Here is a 21,144-nt window from a genome sequence, read left to right as displayed (position 1 = left end):
TATACTGTATGCTAACTAACTTGAAAAAAAAAAAGAAACGAAAAAGAAAAAGAACTGAGAGTTTGTAGGAAAGAAAATATGCTCTTAAAGATACGAAGTGATACTCCATTTCACTCATAAGAAGAGAAATGCACATGATAACTTCACTGAGAAAAGTTAAATCACTTTTTTTTTTTTAAGTTAAATCACTTTTGAAGTGAAGACAATGGTATCTTCAAGCTAGAACTTCAGCCCTGAGGGCATTTGTTCTGCACCTATAGTTCACATACTGGTATAAGTGGTGCCTCCCCACTATATGTCCGCCCGGAACCTGTAAAGATGACCTTTTTTGCAGATGTGATTCAATTAAGGATCTTGAGATGACATCTTGGATTAACTGAGTGGGCCTTAAATACGAAGACAAGTGTCCTTATAAGGGACACAGAAACACAGAGAGGGCGTCAATGTGAAGATGGAGGCAGAGACTGGAGGGATGCATCTGTAAGCCAAGGAACACCAAAGACTTCCAGCAGCTGCTAGAGGCTGGGAGAGAGGCATAGAGGAGATCTTCCCTCACAGTCCCTGGAAGGAACCACCCCTGCCTTCATTTCAGACTCCTGGCCTCCAAAACCATGCGTGAATTCCTCACTGCTGTTTTAAGCCACCCGGTTTATGCTACTTTGCTGCCGCAGCCCTGGGAAGCTAACACACTCCACCAAGGAAAAGACTGTACTTCAAACATCATTCACCACAGCGTTAATCTGTAGTGTAACGAGACTGAAAACACGAAGACAACTGATTAAATTCAGTACAGTGGAACAGGACGCAGGCATAAAAAAGAATGAAATCTCTTTACAGACTGATTGGAAATGTTCTCGAACAGTCCCAACAAGAAATAGATGCCATTCAAAAATCGGAGAGTTTATTTACAAGGGACAAGTCACGCAGGTGGTGACAGGCATGTAGGAGCCCAGACGGGAGACTGCTGCTATTGGCACTTAGGGGCAGCAGGCTCTCACCCACCCCATGTCCAAAGGACAAACCTCCAAACCTCAGCACAAGGCACTCCGGAAGAATGTGAATCTGGTGGTACCCTGGAAGGCCCCAGAGGCCTGTGGATGGATACAGCCAGCCTGAGGTGACCTCATGGGGATGGAGACAGAGTCCATTTCTCACCCTCCCTCCCTCCGATCTCCCCATTGGCTGAGCCCAGCTGGAAGCCACTGTGGGAGGCACTGCATTTGGTCCAGCCCCAGGGCAGGAGGCAGCATGGGGAGTGATCCAGAGGGGCCTGGAAGCCTCAATATAAGCTCCAAGACTTCCTTTACTGTTCTATATTTTACTCCAAGACTATATTATACTGTTCTGTATAATATAGTATATCGCCATTTCCGTGAAAAAGAGAAATAGAGCATGTCATATGCATTGGTTATATGTGCATAGCACATCTGGACAGACCCCATTCCCCAAGAAAATGACTATATTTGATGCTATATAGAGGGGCCCCAGAGTGCCTGGGGAACAGGAGTCTGTGGAGGAAGACTTTTCACTACATACTATATTATACTTTTTGAATTTTGAACCATACGAATGGTTCAAAATATTAAAATTTTTGTTTATTTTAAAAATTGTAAATAAAATTGAACTTTTAAAAGTCCAGTGTTAATGGTCTTTAAAGGGGGACCCCCAGGCAGCACGGGATCATGTTCAGTAAAAGAGAGGCAGAACAGTGAGTGCTGTGGACCAGCTACGAGGGGAGACAAGCATAAGCGTGCCCACCTGTCAGGTAATGCCTGCAGCACGGTGGGCATCAGCACCCCCGAGATAGCTTTGTAGAGGATGGAGTCACACACGCCGACAATGTTCACCACCGTGGAGGAGCCCAGCACCGGCAGCATGTGGGGCGGCATTCCTTGCCAAAAGTGCAGGAGGAAACTTTGAACCTGCAATCAGTCCACAGACAAAATCATGAGGTTACAAAGGGCCCTCCCGACAGAGCCTGGGATGAGACCCCTCCCATCTGCAGTGAGGTCCTCTGCGTCCCCTGCTGTGGCATAGGAGGCCCTGTCCATAGGCTCCCCCACCGGCCCCCCTGTGGGCCATGCCCACTGCCGCAGAACCACCTGGCCTGGAAGCCTGGGGGCTACTCTGCCTTAACCCATCGGCCCCTTCCTGCTCACTTGGTCTAGGAAAAGCTGAAGGGGTATTGCTCTTAAGGAGCTCAGAACACTGTACTCGCTATTCTTTGGGCCAGTGGGTGACCCCTGGGGGTTCTCACAAAGAAGGGGATGATGCGGGATTGCTGGTAAAAGGAATGCATCTGGAAGGGAGGAAAATGGGCGCAATAAACAAGACTCCTGATTCAAATTTGTGCACCAAAAATGGAATAAAATGCCAGAGGCTCTTCCTATCCAAACTACTCCACTTCTCCAAAGAACTCTGGCCAGCTGCTGCCACTATGGGATGCTAGATGGTGGTATGTGGTGGTGTGTAGTAACACCCAGCCCAAAACACTAGCACAGAACAGAAATACAGTAGGCACTTAAAGGATGCATTATTAACACGACAACAGCAGGTGCTCCTGCTGTGCTCTTCAGTGAGCAAGCAGCAGTCAATGTCTAAGGCAGAGAACTCTTTGGTGGCTTCTATACCTCTCTGCCTTTTAGTATGTGAGCCAGATGTCAGGTAGAGAGCAGGGCAGGGGCCTGAGGTGTGGGACAAGAGAAGGGAAGTGAAGGGAAACAGCAAAGATGGTTAACTGGTGTATATGATAACATTAAAAATACCTAGAGTTTAACTAACACTGAGGAGTGGCTCATCTTTAAGACAGGGAACAAATTACTGAATTTTTATGAACTCTCATAGGCTCAACTTGGTTCCTGGACGATGTGTCCTTCTTTCCTTTGTGGATGGGGACTCTCGAGGCCCCACAGGTAGCATTACTCACATTCCTGGTTCCCTAAATCAGCCCTGATTCAATGAAAAAGGCAATTTAGTCTAATACTTTGGAGGTGATATTCCTTCGCTTTATTTACTGAGTGACTACTATATGCCAGGTACTTTGCATTGGTTCTCTCATTTAACACTTGTAATTCTACTACAGCTGAGAATCCTTACTCTCATTCTGCAGAGATATTAACTTATTTGTCCAAATGCAGACAGCAAGTTAGAGAATGGATGGGGTGGAGCCCACATCTGCCTCAGTCTTCCCACCAACCTGTCTCATGGCCAGTTTGTTCCTCTCATGCTTACTGTCCTCCTACTCCATTCCCGAGACTTACCTCTATCCTTGGACTGCTGCGCACTCCCCCACTTTCTACCCTTGCCCTGGTGACCTGCAGGGTCCTTCAGGCCCACAGGAGTAGGGTCTTGCTTTCCTCTGACCAGGCTACCCCAGACTCCAGCCTGGTGACCTGAGCTCAGCTTCCTGGGAACAGACTTCTCTGACATTCATGGCCTGTGCCGGATGGAGGGAGGCTTAGGGGATATGGAATAGGGTGAAAATGCACGACCCTGATTTCCTGGGGGGCAAATGGTAGTTGATGATCAAAATCATGATCAAAGTGGTGAATGCAGGTCAGGTTTGTAAACTGTGAAACTTAACTCACAGTTCTATTTATTCTGCAACAGTGAAAATCCTGCAAAGTATTCAGCCAGATCAAAAACTAAAACAGAAAATCCAGATGAATGAAGACTGTCTTCCAGAGTTCCAACTCTGGCCCTGCTACCAACCGGGGTATTATAATATCTCTAAGTTCAGAAAGAGATAAGCTTCCTTACCCGTGAAATGACAATAAAAGTAGTATTTGCTTCATAGGTTTTGGTAAAGATTCCCCAACAGTACTTATTTTAGTGCTTGACACACAGCAGATGCTTAGTAAAGGTTTGTGGTAGTGGTTGTTATTACATTATGAAGACACTGCCACTCCCAGGCCCAAGAAGTCCATGGACCACCCGAAGCATTTATGACCCCTTGTCTAAGTGTCACCCAGCCAGGATTCCCACTGTGCCTCTGCTCATCTGTCAAGGCTCTTGTTCTGTCATTGGGACACTTGGTGACTGACTACTGGTTTGGCATGGGCCAGGAAATGGCCAGGGCTCTTGGATAAGGTGCTTTACCTCTAGAGGACCCTCTCTACTGTTCCCTGGTCCCAGCTTGTCCCTGAGCATCATCCTCAGGCTGAGTCCTGGACCTTCCTGCCTGCCCTTCCAACACTATCTAAGAACCCCTGCCTAGTTGAGTCCTATGATTTGGTAGATTCTAGATCCGGTTGTCTTTCTTAGCTCTCCTTGCATGCAGCCCGACTCCTTTTTTATGTGTGAGCAGTCAATTTCAAACAGAAATTCTGGAAAAGATCAGCAGCTGTGTAGGTTAAAACAAATCTGTGGAAAATCCATCTTTAGCAGGCATCTGTCTGTTTCAAGTTGCAGAGGGAGCCCTGATCAGTCTTCAATCTCCTGAGCAGCCTATTGAGAGGTGGGTATTAGCCAGTTTTGACCTCCTTTTCTATTCTCTGTATTTCAGGCCATTTAATGTCCAAAGGTATTGGTTCCTTGGAGTGGGAAGGAAAAGGAAGGAGGGAGAAGAGTGGAAAGCCCAAGAGCAAAGGCTTGGAAGTTGGATATGAAATGGACAGACACAGTGTTATAGCAGGAGGTGGGGCTTGTGGGACCTCCCAAGGGGCTGGATGTGAAGGGTGAGGGACAGAGAAGCAAACAAGCCTCATGGCTTGAGCAAACAGATATGTGGTTGTGGCAATCTGAGATGGGAAAAACAAACTCAGGTGGAAAATCAGAGCTCTGATTTGGCCATGTTAGGTTGGATGTCAAGTCAACTGAATCTGCTGCTCAGGCCTAAATATATAAATGTGAGAGCTATCAGCTTTTATAATATGGAGATAATGATGCTACCCAGTACTAGGATGCAATAAGGTCACTGAGGCAAAATGCCTGGCAGCGTGAAGGCATCTAACAAATGGAAACTCATTATCAGCCAAAAGTAAGGTTTTCTTACTCCTTGTAAGCCTAAGTGGTGAAATCATCAGAGGCAAATGATGGGAAAGCATTATTTAAAGTTTCCTGGATTATCTGCCTCAGCCCCCTGAATGCTCAGCCCTCTCTGGGCTCAGTGACGCATCAAGAGACGTGTTTAAGAATACCTATGTAAATTTTCTATTTCTTTTCCATATCCATACTTACTTCATTATGAATATATTGGCACCTTGTGGAATCTGATAGCTTCCAATCAGGGGCACTTAATTGCTACAGTATTGAAAGGATCTCAACAAAATATTATCCACCAAAATACCTACCATTTATCATGCTCTGATTTCAAAATCAGACACTTACATGAATTCTTACGTAGCTATAATTATTATCTCCATTTTATAGCAAAAGAAATTGAGATTCAGAGGGATTAAGTACCTTGCTCAAGGTCACAGGCTGGTAAGTGGTGGATTTGGGACTCAAACACAAGACTATCTGACTTTACAGCCCTTCATGCAATGCAGTCTGGAGAAGGCTTTGCAGGGAGTCCCTTACATGCAGACTGGGGCTCTCTGTACTTTCCTGACAATGCTACAAATCTATGATATCTTTATATCCATATATCCATCCATCCATCCTTCCATACACTCATCTACCCAATAAATATTTACTGGGACCCGAAGAGTATGGCTGACCTGGACAGTGTAGTAAACAAGCCAGACAAGGTCACTGCCCTAAAGGGCTTACACTTTGATGATAGGAAACAATGCACCAGCAATCAAGTAAGAAAATTTAAGAATGGGATGCCAGCATTAGTTATAACCTCAACCCATAAAGATCATGAGGACTGGAAACAAACTACAATGTCAAGGTCTGCCAGCTGCAACATCATTCATTTACTCATGACTTTTCTCAGCTGTGGGAGAAAGCCACATCCCCTCAAAGGGGTAATATCCCCCCTTCATTCTTCTGTGGTTGAGTAGAATGAGCCACATCTTCATTAGCCATTTTGAAAACAGCCACCAAATATCCCTGCCAAGGGAGTGGAAAGAACATTGGACTAGTGGTGTCTGGTGACACAAGATGCAGCCATGACTTTGGCCCTAACCAAATGTGTGACAAATCTTTGAACTTTCTGGTTGACATATCCATTAACAGCAAGCGTTTTTAGGACCTGTGTTATAGTTTACAAAGGGCTTTTGCTAGGCATTGTCTCATCTCCTCCTCCTAATACTCTTATGAATTAGACAGGCAGGGATGATATTTTTATCTTTATCTCTAGAATAAACAATACAGGCTCGGATGGCAAAGCTTGGACTCCAAGTCTGGTGCTTTCCCCACAGGAGCACTCAGTCCTCACCATATATTCTGCATCCTAATTTCTGGTGTACATTCCTTCTCCACCCCCACCCCCCCAGCCCTGCCTTTAGGCTGTGTCTTACTTCTCACCCCATTCTTGAGACCTATAGCACTGGGTGGTACCATTAGATACCTGATAAGTGTTGGGATTAATGAATGGAATTAAGTATAATGAGATGATGAGAGTGAGTTTTGAGATGAATAAAGTACATATGAACGTAAGGGAGGACTGTCACTTGTTCTGTGCTTAGTATGTGTGGCGGAGAGGGGCAGCTGGCCTCTAGAGCTCAGAGCTCCTCTTCTGTGGTAGCAAACTGCTGCCCAGTGAGGAGGCAGATCCCCTTTTTGCATCAGGGTGGGGCCATGAGACCGGCTCTTGCCGATGGAATATGGGCAAAAGCAATGCGTTTTATTTCCGGGATGACAAGATTAAGGAGGGGGTGTGTCTTCCCTGTATTCCTCTTCTCCAACCGTCTGTCCGTCCGCTGAACAAAGAAGACGCCTAGGCTCTAGGGCAGGTATGGCCACAAGGTGGAAGGAGCCTGGATCTCTGAACAACCCCCAGCAACCAGCCTTCCCCTGTGAGCATCCACACTGGGTCATGACATCAATGAGAAATATACTGATCGTGCATTAAGACTTGGGCTTATTTGTTATAGAAGCCAGGGTCGTCTTCACTGAGCATGAACCTTTATTTGGCCTCATGTCAGTGATCTCTGGGATGTAAGACAAAGCCAAACCACAACGTGAGAGAAACCAGTGGTTTTTCTTTCTTTTAAAAAAAAAAATCCACTTAAATGGTTGCTAAAGGAATTGGGAGATTTGAACAATCTCGTGAACAGAAGCCAGGAGCAGGAAGGGTGGTCCTTCCCCACGAGCACACTGCTATCTCTCCCGGGGCTCTGTCTGCGGGCAGAGTGCCAGCACGCGGGCGACCAGACCACCACTGCCCAGGTTACTGAGGGAACAGTCTGGGAGCGAACTCAAGTAAGCGGGGTGCTCAACAAACGTTCGCTGCTGTGAGACAGAGGCGGAAAGGCAAAGGAAGACGCGGGAGAGAGCATTTTGTGCCTCACATCAGTTTTTACCCTTCCATCCCCCACAGTGCACAGCCCCTGAAACACACACACTGGGGAACCTCTGGGATCTTTTCCACCAATAGCTACTGGCTTTTTATAGCCCCTTTGTAGCCTGCCCTGCCCTCTCTCTCTTGCAATCTCACAACCTATGCCAAGATGTGGGTTTTTGTTTTTGTTTTTGTTTTTGTTTTGGCCTAAAAGCATTTTCTGTAAACAGAAAGGCCTCAGGTTTATGGGGTGAAATGTGTGGCTTCTTGCCATCCCTCGGGAAGGCTCTGTTGGATGGCATTTTAGGCAAGAAGATTGTATTGTCTCTCTGGTTACGTAATGGGTACTTCATCCCTTCTCGTTTCTCCTCCCTGTTCTTTAACTGTAATATTTTAAAACAAAAATCAAATGGGGCCCCAGGAAGAGATCAAATCCAAAATATAGGAAAGCCTTCCCTCAGTTTCTCTAAATCTCCAATACGAGGTATATGCTATCCTTGCAAACTCTTCCTCGTAGGCCAGCGGGACAGGATGCAGTTCACTGGTGTGGTCAAGAAGAACTGCTTGTTCTCACAGAAGGTCTGTAAAATGGGGTAACAACAGAGCCTGCTTCCTGGGATCACTGTAAAGGTTACGGGAGCTCATGCACATCAGGGCTTTTCCCAAGGCCTGGAACCTAGTAGGAGCCAGTGCGGTAGGAGCTGTGGCTACTATAATATTTTAATGCTTGTTGACCTACCTCATCAAAGTTGGCTCTTATTACAGTGTCCAGTATTCTCTGACAGTGTGTTCTGTACATCATGATAAAGGTAGAAACCTGTGGGGAGTGGGGGAGGATCAATAATAAAAGCATAATTAATACACATGACTGCTGCCTTTGGAATTTCAGTTTTCAAGTCATTTATTCCCTGTTGAGGAGATGGAATTCGCTTCACATCCACTCATCCCGTAAGACTCAGGTAAGTCTAGCTTTCATCAGTGGTGCTCTCTGGCCCTGGGCCCCCTCCTCTGTGCCCCCATGGCAACTGCCTGTCATTTCTCTATTGAGCACCTGTCCTTTGCTATAGAGGAAAGTACAGGTTTCTCTCTCCCCCATTCTTCACCCCTGAGACTATGGGCTCTGGGAAAACTAAAAATGGCCTATTATTCAGGCTCCTGTATCCAGCACTTTGTACAGCGCCTGGTACGTAGCAGAGTTCAGTGGAGCATATTAATAAAATTCTCCTCATCAGCTAAGATACTGAAAAGTTAAAACCCAGTGACTACTTGTAAGAAGAGGTGTTTGCCAAAAATCACAAAAAGACATTCAGAAATTTCCTGGAGTCTGTCCAGCAAAAGAACTTCATCTCCAGCTCCATTTATCCAAGAATGTTAAAGCTATAGTACAGCAAGTTTGTTGAAAGGAAAGGAAAAAGAAAGCAACTTTGAGAAAAAAATACTTACTGGTTCTTAGATTTAAAGCATTATTTACAGATAATCTTTTTGTTTCAGAACACAGGCATGCATTCATTTTGTATACACTTAGTTTGCTTCTACATAAGCATCCATCTCCCCCCTTAGCTGTGAGATTCCTGCGAGCAGGACACCTCTCTGTTCCCTCTGCATCCCAGCTCCTAGGGTGACAGGTAGACGGCAGGAGCTCAACAGCTGCATCTAGATAGATGACCTAGAGATGCACGTCAGAATTTCCTCCAAATACCCTATGACCCAAACTATCTGATTCACTGTACCTGTAAAGTCTTCTTTGTCTACTGGACTAAGGTTTCACCACATCCTCTGTAGCACATGGGAAACTTTCTCCTATAAAGTAACAACTGGGGCGCCTTGGTGGCTCAGTGGCTTAAGAGTCCGACTTTGGCTTAGGTCATGATCTCACGGTTCGTGAGTTTGAGCCCCATATCGGGCTTGCTACTGTCAGTGTGGAGCCCGCTTCGAAGACTCTGCCACCCTCTCTCTGCCCCTCTCCTGCTCAAGTGTTCCTCCACCCTCAAAAATAAGTAAACATACTTTAAAAAGATATTTAAGAAAACAATCTAGAGGTGCTTGGGTGGTCAGTCGGCTATGTGTCTGACTTCAGCTCAGGTCATGATCTCACGGCTGGTGAGTTCAATCCCTGCATCGGGCTCTGTGCTGACAGCTCAGAGCCTGCAGCCTACTTTGGATTCTGTGTCTCCCCCTCTCTCTGACTCTCCCCTGCTAACACACACACTCTCTCTCTGTCAAGAATAAATAAACATTAAAAAAAAAATTTAAATAAAAATTAATAAAATAAAACAAAACAGTCTAGAGCTAAGAAGTCCTTCCTTCATGAAATGAGACAGTGTAGCATTATAGATAGGTAGGTAGGCTGGTTAGATGGGTAGATAGATAAAACTGTTTATTTTAGGATAGTATTTATTGAATTTATAGAAAAGTTTTGAAGATAAGTGTGGTGAAGTTCCCATATGCTCCACACTGCTTACCTCTACTGATAACATCTTACATTAGTATGGTGCATTTCTCACAACTAATGGATAAATACTGATACATTATCATTAACCAAAGTCCATGGTTTTACTCAGATTTCTATCTTTATATTTTTAAACTCACCATTTTGCACTAAGAGAGAGAAAGAGGGGGAGAGGGGTTGTGTGCGTTGTGTGAGAGGAGAGAGAAAGGGAAAGCCACCCACTCCCAGCAACACCTCAGATGTGGTCACCTTCTCCTCAGGCAGACTGGCTGGCAGATTTAGATCTTTGACATTTGGAAACTCTGGCAGCAACGTTCCAAGTTTGGACCGGGGTGAATATGCCACCGTCTGTTTGCTCACTTCTTTCTTGCCCGTCTCGCTCACCCAGGCGGCTCCTTTCTTGGAATACATCACATCATAATACTGGGAGCTCTCCTTCACCGCGATGCCATAGTAATGGTACCTGGGCCAGAGGGGGTGGGGGGAGGGAAGAGAGAGAGAGAGAGAGAGAGAGAAACCCATATGCACTGTTATCAGGTGGCATTTCCTGGGCAGGGGTGCCCAAGGCCAACGATGGCTGGGCCCATCCTCCCTGGGCTAAAAGAGTTAATTCTCCTGTGAGACTTGACATCTCAGAAATCTAGAATTAAACCAAAGTTCCATGTTGCAGCCATCAATCAGGCAGGTAAAAATAACCAAAATTGCCTCCTACAGAAAATGTTAAGTCAAATACTTTGCAAAGCAGAAAAGGGAAGGAAAAAAATTTCCATTTGTATGTAATCTCTTATATCTCGCCCCAAATGCGGTCCCAGAAGTACAGAACCTGAGTGTCCTTTTCTGTGGAGACCCAGGAAGAAGGGTGTTTGCAACTGCCAACTGTACCAGAGACAAAAATTCATTTGGCCCGTGTTTTCTTAATCAATAAATGGCAGCCTTAAAGAACGGTCTCTTTAAAAACACGGACCCAGGGGCGCCTGAGTGGCTCAGTCAGTTAAGTGTCCGACTTCGGCTCAGGTCATGATCTCACAGTTGGTGGGTTCGAGCCCCACATATCAGGCTCTGTGCTGACAGCTCAGAGCCTGGAGCCTGCTTCAGATTCTGTGTCTCCCTCTCCCTCTGACCCTCCCCTGCTCATGCTGTCTCTCTCTCGGAAATAGATAAAACATTTAAAAATAAATAAATAAATAAAAATAAAAAGACGGACCCAGTGTCTCAGTTGGCACTGAATGTAAAAGACCAAAACTTCAATAAAAATACAGATTCCTAGGCTCTCCCTTCCTACACGTACTGATTCAGAAAGTGGGAGTGGGGCCCAAGAATCAGCACGGACACAAGCACCACAAGTTCAGTCAGACGCACATCAATTCAAGGTTGACAAGCCCATTAGGCTGAGCGTCTGCATACGCTGAGAGGCTCTATGATCCCCAGGGGTTCGAGAGACCGTCATCATTTACTCTTGTAAATCAATGCTCCTCACAGCAGTCAGTGTGGTACAAAGTGCTTTACACATATTACCCTATTTAATCCCATAAAGCCCCTGTACGGCTGGAATTAACTATTATCCCCATTTTGCAGACTAGGAAACGAAGGCCCAGGTAACACACCCAAGATCACCCAGTGAGTGGAGGCAGGACTTCAACCTCTAAAGTGCTTGAACCACTAAGCCAGTGATTCTCAAACTTTACTACTACTAAGAATCACCGACAAAACATTAAAAGACCGACTCCAGGGCTCCACCCCCAAAGATTCTGACTTAGTATGTCCAGATTTCTATGACTGCACAGCAACACTAATGTAAGTAACTCATGGACCTCGCTTTCAGAAACCCTGTACAACACATTAATTACTCTTTTCTGCTCGTGGAGATGTCGTTGGTGGTGCGTTCTGAGTTACAGGAGAGGCTGCCCGGGGAGGGGAGATGAGCTCACATAACCTCCCCTTCTCCCCACCCCCTGACTCCTGATACCATTCTGTGATATTTCTGCTTAGTGGGCATCTCGCCTCTATCTGAATGCCTCCTGGGATGAAGAACTCAGGCTCTCCGATGGCAGCCCAGTTCATTTTGGGTCGGGATCGTGATCAGAAAGTTCTTCTTTGTGTTGAGCTGCTCTCTGTCTTCTGCGCCTTCTACTTCCCAACTGTTATAACTGCCTCCCCGTCCTGGAGAGAAGCCCTCTGGGCGGGGGAGGGGGAGGTTCCGCTGCTCCAGGAGCGCGCTCCAGGTGGCCAGGCAGTTAGGACTCACCTCCTTCCCCTTAACAAAGTTCCCCCTTGATAATATCTTAAGATCAAGATAGTGATGACACATTCAGATTAGACCACTTCTTGATTTTCCCTGGAGCATGTGTGTATGTTGTTGATAACAGCAACTGCAGCAAAGCTACTGCTCTGATCACTTCTCAGTTTTTCTATTTCAGTTCTATAGACATGTCAACACACTCCACAGTCACCCAGATGGATTCTGTCAAGGTGAATGTGCTGAGGGATTTTTCTCTAGAAGGTCAAGTTGGAGACTAAACCTTCTTGTCACCTTTCAACTGGTTCCTGACTGCGTGGATACAATGAATTTGACACCACCAAATGTTTACAGAAGATACTGCTAAATTCACTAGCTTCTGGGTTAAAGAAGACAAAAACAATAAATTATAAAATTTTTAAAAAAAACATGTAAACAGAGGGAACTTTCTCCAAGTTTCTGTTGGATAGGAAACCCTTCTGTTCTATCTTTATTCTTTCTTCCCTGTCTCTACTATGTATTTCTACAGTCTATTTCTACTCTTCTATTTTAGAGATGGGCAACAATGTATCTCTTCAAAGACACACTCATTTCTGTTCATTCAACACTCTTCCAACCATCCACTTAATGTGTGGACTGAATGGCCCACTGCGGACCAGCCACTGTGCTTACCAGCAAATAAGTAAGGCAGCATCTAGTTTTGTACTCTGTACTCTTACTAAGCTGACACCTCATTTTTAAGTTTTAAATTTTATAAACTAGAGTTTTTCTTTATGGACGAGGTTTATTCTTCCATGCAGTCACCTTGGAAAACTATTAGAAATTTATTCCAAAATGTCCTCTGTTCAAAATTTTCTGTAAATTTCTTTGAAAATTGCCCCCAGAGCTCCTAAGCCCCCCCACCCCACACACACAATGAGTATGTTATTTTCAGAGCTTTACCGAAAAGGGTTTCTCCCAGTGTGATCACCCACTTTCTTTACCTAACTTGACTCCAAAGTTAAATCCAGCCTCGGAAGATAAGAATGCTACTGGGGCGCCTGGGTGGCTCAGTCGGTTGAGCGTCTGACTTCGGCTCAGGTCATGATCTCACTCATGGGTTCGAGCCCCACACAGAACTCTGTGCTGGCAGCTCAGAGCCTGGACCCTGCTTCGGATTCTGTGTCTCCCTTTCTCTCTGCCTCTCCCCCACTCATGCTCTGTCTCTCGCTCTCTCTCTCTCAAAATAAATAAATGTTAAAAAAAATAAAAAAATGAAAAAAGAATGCTACCCAGGGTGGGCACCGGGTTAGCTCCATCAGTCAAGCCTCAGACTTGATTTTGGCTCAGGTCATGATCTCACAGTGTGTGAGATGGAGCCCTGCATCATGGCTCTGTGCTGACAGCTCAGGCCAGCTTGGGATTCTCCTCCCTCTCTCTCCACCCCTCCCCCCTTTTGAAATTAATAAACATTAAATAAACAAACAAGAAGAATGCTGCACAGGGATGGCAGGAGAAGGGGGTGAGGTAACAGCATGGAACCTGCTGCTTTTGAAGTACCCTTAGTTTCAAGTTTTACAAGTCCTATATAGTTGGTTGTTTGTTTAAGTGTCTGTATTTTTTTGTCACTATGTGCTGATCTGCTATGCAACGTGGTCAAAATGTTTAGAAATGCTGCATAATAAGGCACCCTCTAGTGGAGTCACCAAGGGCATCAACATAATAAAGGTCCTGAGAAGTCCTGCATGAAGGAATCTGTTGAACTCAGTGTTCCCCAAACTAATGTGGCCATAGAACACCTGTTAACGGCCAGTGATTTTTGAAATACCCTTTAAGGCAAGTCTTATAATCCATATTTTAGTGAATTTTGTGTAGTGAAGATGGAGATTCCCTTCCCACCAACTCACACCTAAGAGAAGGAGTCCACGAATCCTTCTCACTTCTCAGGACTCCTCCAGGAAGGACTTCCCGGGCTACCCTTTCTAAACTAGGTGACCCTCCTTCTGTTACTCTCTATGACCAGTCTCTTTGTCACAGTCTGATTACCTTTTTTTGATCTGTCTTCCCCACCAGAGTATATGCTCTGTGAGGACAGGAGACGTACACCTAGTGCCATGCATCTGACACACAAAGTGTGAAGCAAGGATGGGTTGGCTGGCCCCCAGGACTGCTGGCTGGCACGCAGTGCACCCTGTGTACCAGGGCACGGCCGGACCTCTCCGCCCCATCTTACAGGGATTGGTACAGGTTGCTTCTCTAGCCCAATGGATACTATCAGAGCAAAGAATTCACTCAGGGAAACAATCCAAGCAACCTGGAACTTGTCCAAGAAGCCACAAAGTGCTCTTTTAAGTGATACCCAAGACCATTTGACAAAAACATCTAAAGGCAGGGTGGGCACTAAGTCAGATTCCTTAAAACAGCTGGGCCAGACAGCTCTAGGTTTTGGACAGCCTCTCTCGGGGGCCCTGGGAGACGGGGCCCTTTGTCTAAAGCTCTTTGGTGCCAGGCACAGACTTCCCGCCAGGCCTGTGAGCTGAGCTCAGGATAAAAGACCGGGGTCCGAGCCTGTGTCAGAGGCGTGTGCTCCGCAGGAGTGGCTGCCGGTGCTTACTTGGACTGCCCTCGGGTCCCAAGTCTTCTCGTGGTCAGCTGAGGAAACTGCTGCCTTATGATCTGTAAGTCAACACAAGAATCGGTTACCTGTTGGGAAAAGTGGGGAGCACAGCAACTGAGCTTTATGAACAGCAATCCAAAGAAAGGGAGAGCACACACGTCCTTGATTGCAACAGGCCATTAAGGGGCCACTGGACCCTGGAGAAGATATGGGTGTTGGGAGCTGGGAGGGGAGCAGGTCAGTGATTGTGGGGCCCTGGACTCTGAAGGGGTCTCACTTAGCCGTTCCGTGCTTCCCCCTCCCACTCACAACGTAGGGGGAGTACCAGCTGATCCAGAACGTGTCGCGTCCCCCCTACCCGCCCCCCAGCTTAGAGCCTTCCAATGGACTCCACCGCCTGGGATGAAGACCCACCCTGAGCCTGGTCTTTCTCTCCTATGACTCACCCTTAGTCACCAGGCTCCAGCCACGCTGGCTTTTTTTTTTTTTCCTTCTTCTTCTTTTTTACTATTCCTGAAAAACACCAGGCTCGCTCCCCATTGGGGGCCTTTGGAGGGCAGCTCCCTCTGCCAGGAATGCAACTTCATCACCTCACAGAATCGGCTCCTTTCCTTACGACATCCGACATCCGGGCCTCTGCCCAGAGGCCTCCTCTGACAAGCCAGCAGGGAGTAGCACAAGCAATCCTTTGCCATCCTGTGGCCCTGCTTTCCATCATCTTCTTCTCACTCCGCACCCTCTGAAATTACCTTATTCGCGTACTCTCTGCTGCCTATTTGATGTCTCCTCTACCTCAGTGTGAGCTCCCGGGAACAGGCACCTGGCCCGCGGCTTGGCACGGGCGAGGAGCTCAACCTATGTTGCAGAATGGAGGAATGAAGCCCGACCTCTGCCCTGAGGGTATATCTTTGACTCGTGGGCAATGCTGCCCAGGATATCCACACGGGTTTGCAAGGAACCTGGAAGGAGAGGCTGTCGGTCAAATAAAGGCACAACCGTCAGGCCTCATCCTTGGTGCTGCAGAGATGATGTTTGTGGACAGACAGGATAATGCAGGGGTGCTGTGTGAGGGCTTTGCAACTCAGCGCCCTGGATTAGATAGATCCAAACTTAGCCATGTTAGCTGGGGACCCTTAGTTAGGCATTCAAATGGCTCAGTTTCCTCATCTGTTAAATGGGAATGATAAGCCCTACCTTAGAGAATTCTTATAAAATCTAGAAGTAAATGTATGTGGATAATTTGCAACAATCCCTCACGCTTAGTAAGGGCTCAATAAACTTTACTCATTATTACCACTGATGGTCCTGATAATTCATTCCATTTTACTTCATTAGACTTTCTCTTAAGTCGCAGCAAATTCTTCCAGCCCCCTCCCCTTCTAGCGCAGCACCAAGGGGGTAGGCATGGCCAGGGAGAGCCCGCCTGCAAGTGGCCCTTCGTGAGATGAGACGCGACTGCTGGCTTCCCATGGGCGAGGCTTGAACATCCAGCGCCTTCTCAGAGATGGGGCTGAGTCTCTCCTGGCCCATCCACACCCTCTCCCATCCACATTGATATTCTCATTGACTGATCGGTCATTCAACTGACATTTACTGTGACCCTGTTAGTTACCTGAACGTGGAGGTGCTGTTTGACCTGTCTGACATGTGGGGACTCGGGGGGTTATATATTCATCTGCACGGGCGCCTGGGTGGCTCAGTTGGTTAAGCATTTGACTTTAGCTCAAGTCATGATCTCACAGTTTGTGAGTTCACGCCCCGTGCTGGCCTCTGTGCTGACAGCCGGAGCCTAAAGCCTGCTTTGGACTGTGTGTCTCCCTCTCTCTCTCTCTGCCCCTCCCCTGCTCATGCTCTGTCTCTCTCTCTCTGTCTCTCTCTCTCTCAAAAATGAATAAACCTCTTTAAAAAATTATATACTCGTCCCCAGATTAGAGGGATAGGTGCTGGTGGCCTCAACTAAATTGGCATCAGTGGGATGGAAGGAAGTGGACCGATTAGAGAATCTGCAATAGGTGAAGTAAGGATTGACCATTTCTGTACATTGGGAAGCTACCTCCAGTATAAATAACGGGACGGCATTTCTTTATCTGGGTAAAATGGGTAAAAAAGATGCATTCCTTACAAGGATGTTTAGAAAATCTAATAAGATAACATGACAATACCTCTTTGGGAAATAAAGAAGACCTTCTAAAATGTTCTCTCACACCAATGATAACTGCATTGTTTCAGAATTCTCTGAGATCTTTCTGTAGCTGACACAGCCCTGCTTTCTTTCACCCTAACTCCCGTAAGCTGAGGACATGGGTACTCACTTGGACTACATCCCTCTCAAAATTCTGCGACCTGAGGAAAATGTGATATGTGGGGTGGGGTCTGAGCAGGTCGGCGACAGCACTCTGCCCCGTGGTGCACACCACGGTTTTCGTGGCCTCACCACCTCCGGCCAAGTACGCCCTCCAGACTTTCATCACGGAGCTGATTTCACAGCCAAGACATGAAGCAGCGTTTCACAATGGTACAGTCCTGAACGGCTACAGATACGCCAACACAGATCATAGGGAAATAATAGAAAGCATGAAGATGGAGCCCGGGTTAAAAGTGGGTTATGATTTGGCATCAGAGCTTCCTGCCCAGTCAATACAACAGAGTCACAAGAGTCCCAGCACCCACAAGATAAACACATCCTAGCTCCTAGGAAGAGCAGGGATTTTTCTTCATTGTGGTCTGGGACGTTGCTCCCATACAACAGGCACGACAGTGAGGAACCCTGTTTAATGCTCTGATATTAGCAGACATTTGGAAAGTGATACTATCGAGTGCTGTCAAAGGTGGGGCAAAAACGAGAGTCCCATAGATTGCTGATGGCATTGTTTATCATTAGTACTACCCTTCCCCAAACATTTCTATGATACACATCACGGGCCACAAAATATTCACACTTTTTGATCTATGAATTCCAAGGAAATACTCTGAAATGTGAAGAAGCTATGTGCAGCGCTGCTAATAACAGAGAAAAATTGGAAACAGCATAAGCGTCCAGTGACAGGGAGCTGACTAAATAAATGATTATATATACACCCAGCAGGCCACTATGCGGGTGTTAAAAATGACAGTAACAAAAACTATGTCACCGCACAGAAAATTTATGTGACATAATGTTAAATAAAACAGTGTACCTCAAACTATGTTGATACTATGCTTATAATTTGTTTTTTACAAATATAGGAATGGAAAGGGAACATGGAAAAGTAAAAATGGATGCTTGTTACAGTAGTAGGATTGTGATGAGGACAAAAAATTTTTGTATAACATTTGTGACAAGGGCCACATATTTTGTAAATGGAAAAGGGTTTTCTCATTAGAAATATTTCTAATTCACAAAAGAAATTCACTATAACCTTAAAGGAAACACCAAAAAATCTTCCAGAACGTTATAGTGGCTCTTCTTCTTTTTCTTTTCTTTCAAAAAGTGAATAAATCATTCCCTATTCCCCGCAAACAATATGTAGGTAATTTTTTTTTAAATTTTTTTTAATGTTTTATTTATTTCTAGGAGACAGAGAGAGAGACAGCGTGAGCAGGGGAGGGTCAGAGAGAGAGGGAATCACAGACTCTGAAACAGGCTCCAGGCTCTGAGCTGGCAGTCAGCACAGAGCCCGACGCGGGGCCCGAACCCACGAACCGCGAGATCATGACCTAAGCGAAAGTCAGACGCTTAACCGACTAAGTCACCCAGGCGCCCCAATATGTAGGTAATTTTAAAAAGCAGCATTTGGGTAGGGGGTTGCTAAGCCTTATCCGTATGTGACTTAAGGGAATGGATTAAGTTCTGACTCTTTCTAAGTATTTATCCAAATGGCATCCTACATAACGCCCTGGCCCCAGGCTAGGTACCAGTGCTACAGACTCTGGTCAAGGATGTTCTAAAAACCCCGGGGAAACAAAGCCTTCGGGAGCTGTTCTACCTCTGCGAGGCAAATAAAACATACAATCAGTGTGTTTGTAATTCTCTGTGCTCTGACCTTGAGGAATTATCAGGCTGTGGAAGGGGGCCTATAAATGCACAGATCCAATCATCCTATGATTTTCTCCATAGTTGATGGGTTTTACTTATTCCTTTGGAATAATGTGTGGATCAATAGGTGCAGTTTTACCCTCCCGTGGCCAGCACCACACTCCACTGAGGCACCCAAGACGGAAGCAGGAGAGACTGTGCTCTCTCTTCCCCACCATGCACATCCCCATGTCCTACTGATTCTGACGAAGACACCCACTGAGCCAGCCACTTCTCTCTGTCCCCCACCTGGGCTCTACCCCTACTGGGGCCTGACCCGCACCACAGACACACCCTCCTAACCGGCTGCCCACCTCCAGGCTTGCTGTCGGGCTGGCGCCACCTCTCTACAATCCAAATACGATCACTCCATTTCCTCGTTGGAAAGACTGGGTACCTGCTCACCGCCTACACTGAGCTGCAGCCCCAACAGCCACATAGGTTGCCTGATGATACACAGTTCGGATTCACTCAACGACAGGTGTTTACTGAGCTCCTCCCATACGTCAGACACCTTGCTGGGCACTGAGGGACACAACACTGGGCTGAACAGAAACAGCCTTTGGTTAGGAAACTTACATCTAGTGAGAGAAGATAAATAACATATTAATAAATAATTAAAATGTCTGTATACCTTGTATCAGGTAAGTGCTACAGAGAGGAACAAAAAGAACAGTGTGAGCACAATAGGGAAGGCAGGAGTAGGGGTGGGTTGTTTTTTTTTTTAGGGTGATAAGGGCTAAGAGGCAAGTGGCATTTGAGTAGTGACCTGAAGGAAGTGAGGGAATGAACCTCATGGATATGGGGCAAGGGTGCAAGCCCAGAGAATAGACAGTGCAAAGGCCCTGGGGTAGGAGCTTGTTTGATGCGTGTCAGGAGGAACAAGGAGGCCAGTGTGGCTGGAGCACAGTAAGTGCACAGGAGAGCAGAAGAAGAGGAGGTCAGGAGGCCGGGAGGGGGTGATGGAGCACAGTTCATGTGGGGCCTTGTAGGTCTTNAGGCTCTGAGCTGGCAGTCAGCACAGAGCCCGACGTGGGGCTCAAACCCACGAACCGCGAGATCATGACCTAAGCGAAAGTCGGACGCTTAACCGACTAAGCCACCCAGGCGCCCCTCTGACTCATCTTTCCAAAGGATGGCCCTGGCTTCTGGATGGAAAAATGACCTCAGGGGGCAGGGGTGGAAACAGGGAGACCATCAAAAGGCCACTGAGTAGTCCAAGCAGGAGGCATTATGGCTCAGGACCTTAATCCACTGATTCAATAAATCAAAGAATAAGGCCACAGAAGTTGTTTCCAATATTGTGTTAATGTAAATAATGCTATAAGCAGTACCTTTTGGATAATGATTTTTCTTTTTACTTATTTAACTTATTTATTTTGAGAGAGAGACAGCAGGGGAGGGGCAAAGAAAGGAAGAGAGAGAGAGAGAATCCCAAGCCGGCTCCACGCTGTCAGCACAGAGCCAGATACAGGGCTCCATCTCACCAACTATGAGATCATGACCTGCCAAAACCAAGAGTCGGACGCTTCACTGACTGAGCCATCCAGGTGCCCTGATATATTTTTTTTTTGGCCAGTATTTTGGGTTTTTCCCCCCTTATAATAGCTTCTCAAGTGTGGAGCTGCCTGATTAAAGAGGAGAAATATTTCAAGGTTTTTAAGAGACACCGTCGATTGCTTTCCATGAAGTGCAGAAGGCTATTATCACCTTTAAAAAAATGTGCTAAATTGAAGAACCAAAAGAGACCTTCTATTTGAGCATCAGGTTTCTTGTCTACAAAATGGAGATAAAACACTTGCTCAGCTAATGTCACAGGCTTGCAGGGGTGACAAAGGAGGCAGGGAACGGATGCCCAGCCCTGCCTCCTGGGAGGGTAAGAGCTCTGCCTCAGCGCGCTTTCCTGACTGCACAGGGCAGTGACTAGCTGCCGGGGCCTGGGGGCGGGGGGGTGGTGCGCCAGAGCAGAGGGGCCGCGTGTGTTAACACCCTTGTCTGTCTCCAGCACCCTCATACTCTTGCAGCCCATTCCCTTCGTGGACAGAGTTAGCACCCTCTAGTAAGATCCTTTGACGGATTTGCAGAGGGGATCCTCACTGAACTCATTTTTTTTTTTCAGACTGCTGTGGTAATTCTGGTCTCCCAAGCAATAGTATTTGTGCAGTTAGAATATTTAGTTCTCTTTGTGCAAAGATATTTTATCTAGAAATCTTGGAAGACAAATCCTCTCCTCCTCCTCCTCCTCCGAGAGAGGTGATTTCAAATAGAGAACTAAGAGGAAGGGACGTCTGGTGAGTTGGGGGTGAGGGGTGGGGTGGGGGTGGGCCATGCCGCGGTACCCCATCGCGTTCCTCCCAAACGGAGGTCGAGACTTTTCCCACTCTGGGCAAAGAAAGAGCTGTTACGGATTGCACCCCCC

General features: G+C 46.5%; 1 protein-coding gene across 3 annotated transcripts in view; it reads right to left on the bottom strand.

Moving 5' to 3' along the window:
• RFX4 (regulatory factor X4) overlaps positions 1-21,144 on the bottom strand; it is a 159,261-nt gene that overhangs the window by 65,528 nt on the left and 72,589 nt on the right. For 2 of the 3 annotated variants that reach the window (XM_077762006.1, XM_077762007.1), the window contains exons 5-8: positions 14,669-14,730; positions 10,089-10,302; positions 8,130-8,207; positions 1,759-1,922 (exon numbers count right to left, since the gene is read on the bottom strand). In XM_077762006.1, coding sequence (XP_077618132.1) covers positions 1,759-1,922; positions 8,130-8,207; positions 10,089-10,302; positions 14,669-14,730 — 518 coding nt within the window. Of the gene's footprint in view, positions 1-1,758; positions 1,923-8,129; positions 8,208-10,088; positions 10,303-11,805; positions 11,927-14,668; positions 14,731-21,144 lie in introns of those variants that run through there. The other variant, XM_077762008.1, reaches the window with a different exon arrangement.

The sequence above is a fragment of the Crocuta crocuta genome, unplaced genomic scaffold, assembly GCF_008692635.1.
Source record: "Crocuta crocuta isolate KB4526 unplaced genomic scaffold, BGI_CrCroc_1.0 scaffold193, whole genome shotgun sequence".
In the NCBI taxonomy this organism is placed as follows: domain Eukaryota; kingdom Metazoa; phylum Chordata; class Mammalia; order Carnivora; family Hyaenidae; genus Crocuta; species Crocuta crocuta.
Note: the sequence above shows the minus strand (reverse complement) of the source record. Positions and strands in the feature narration are given on the sequence as shown.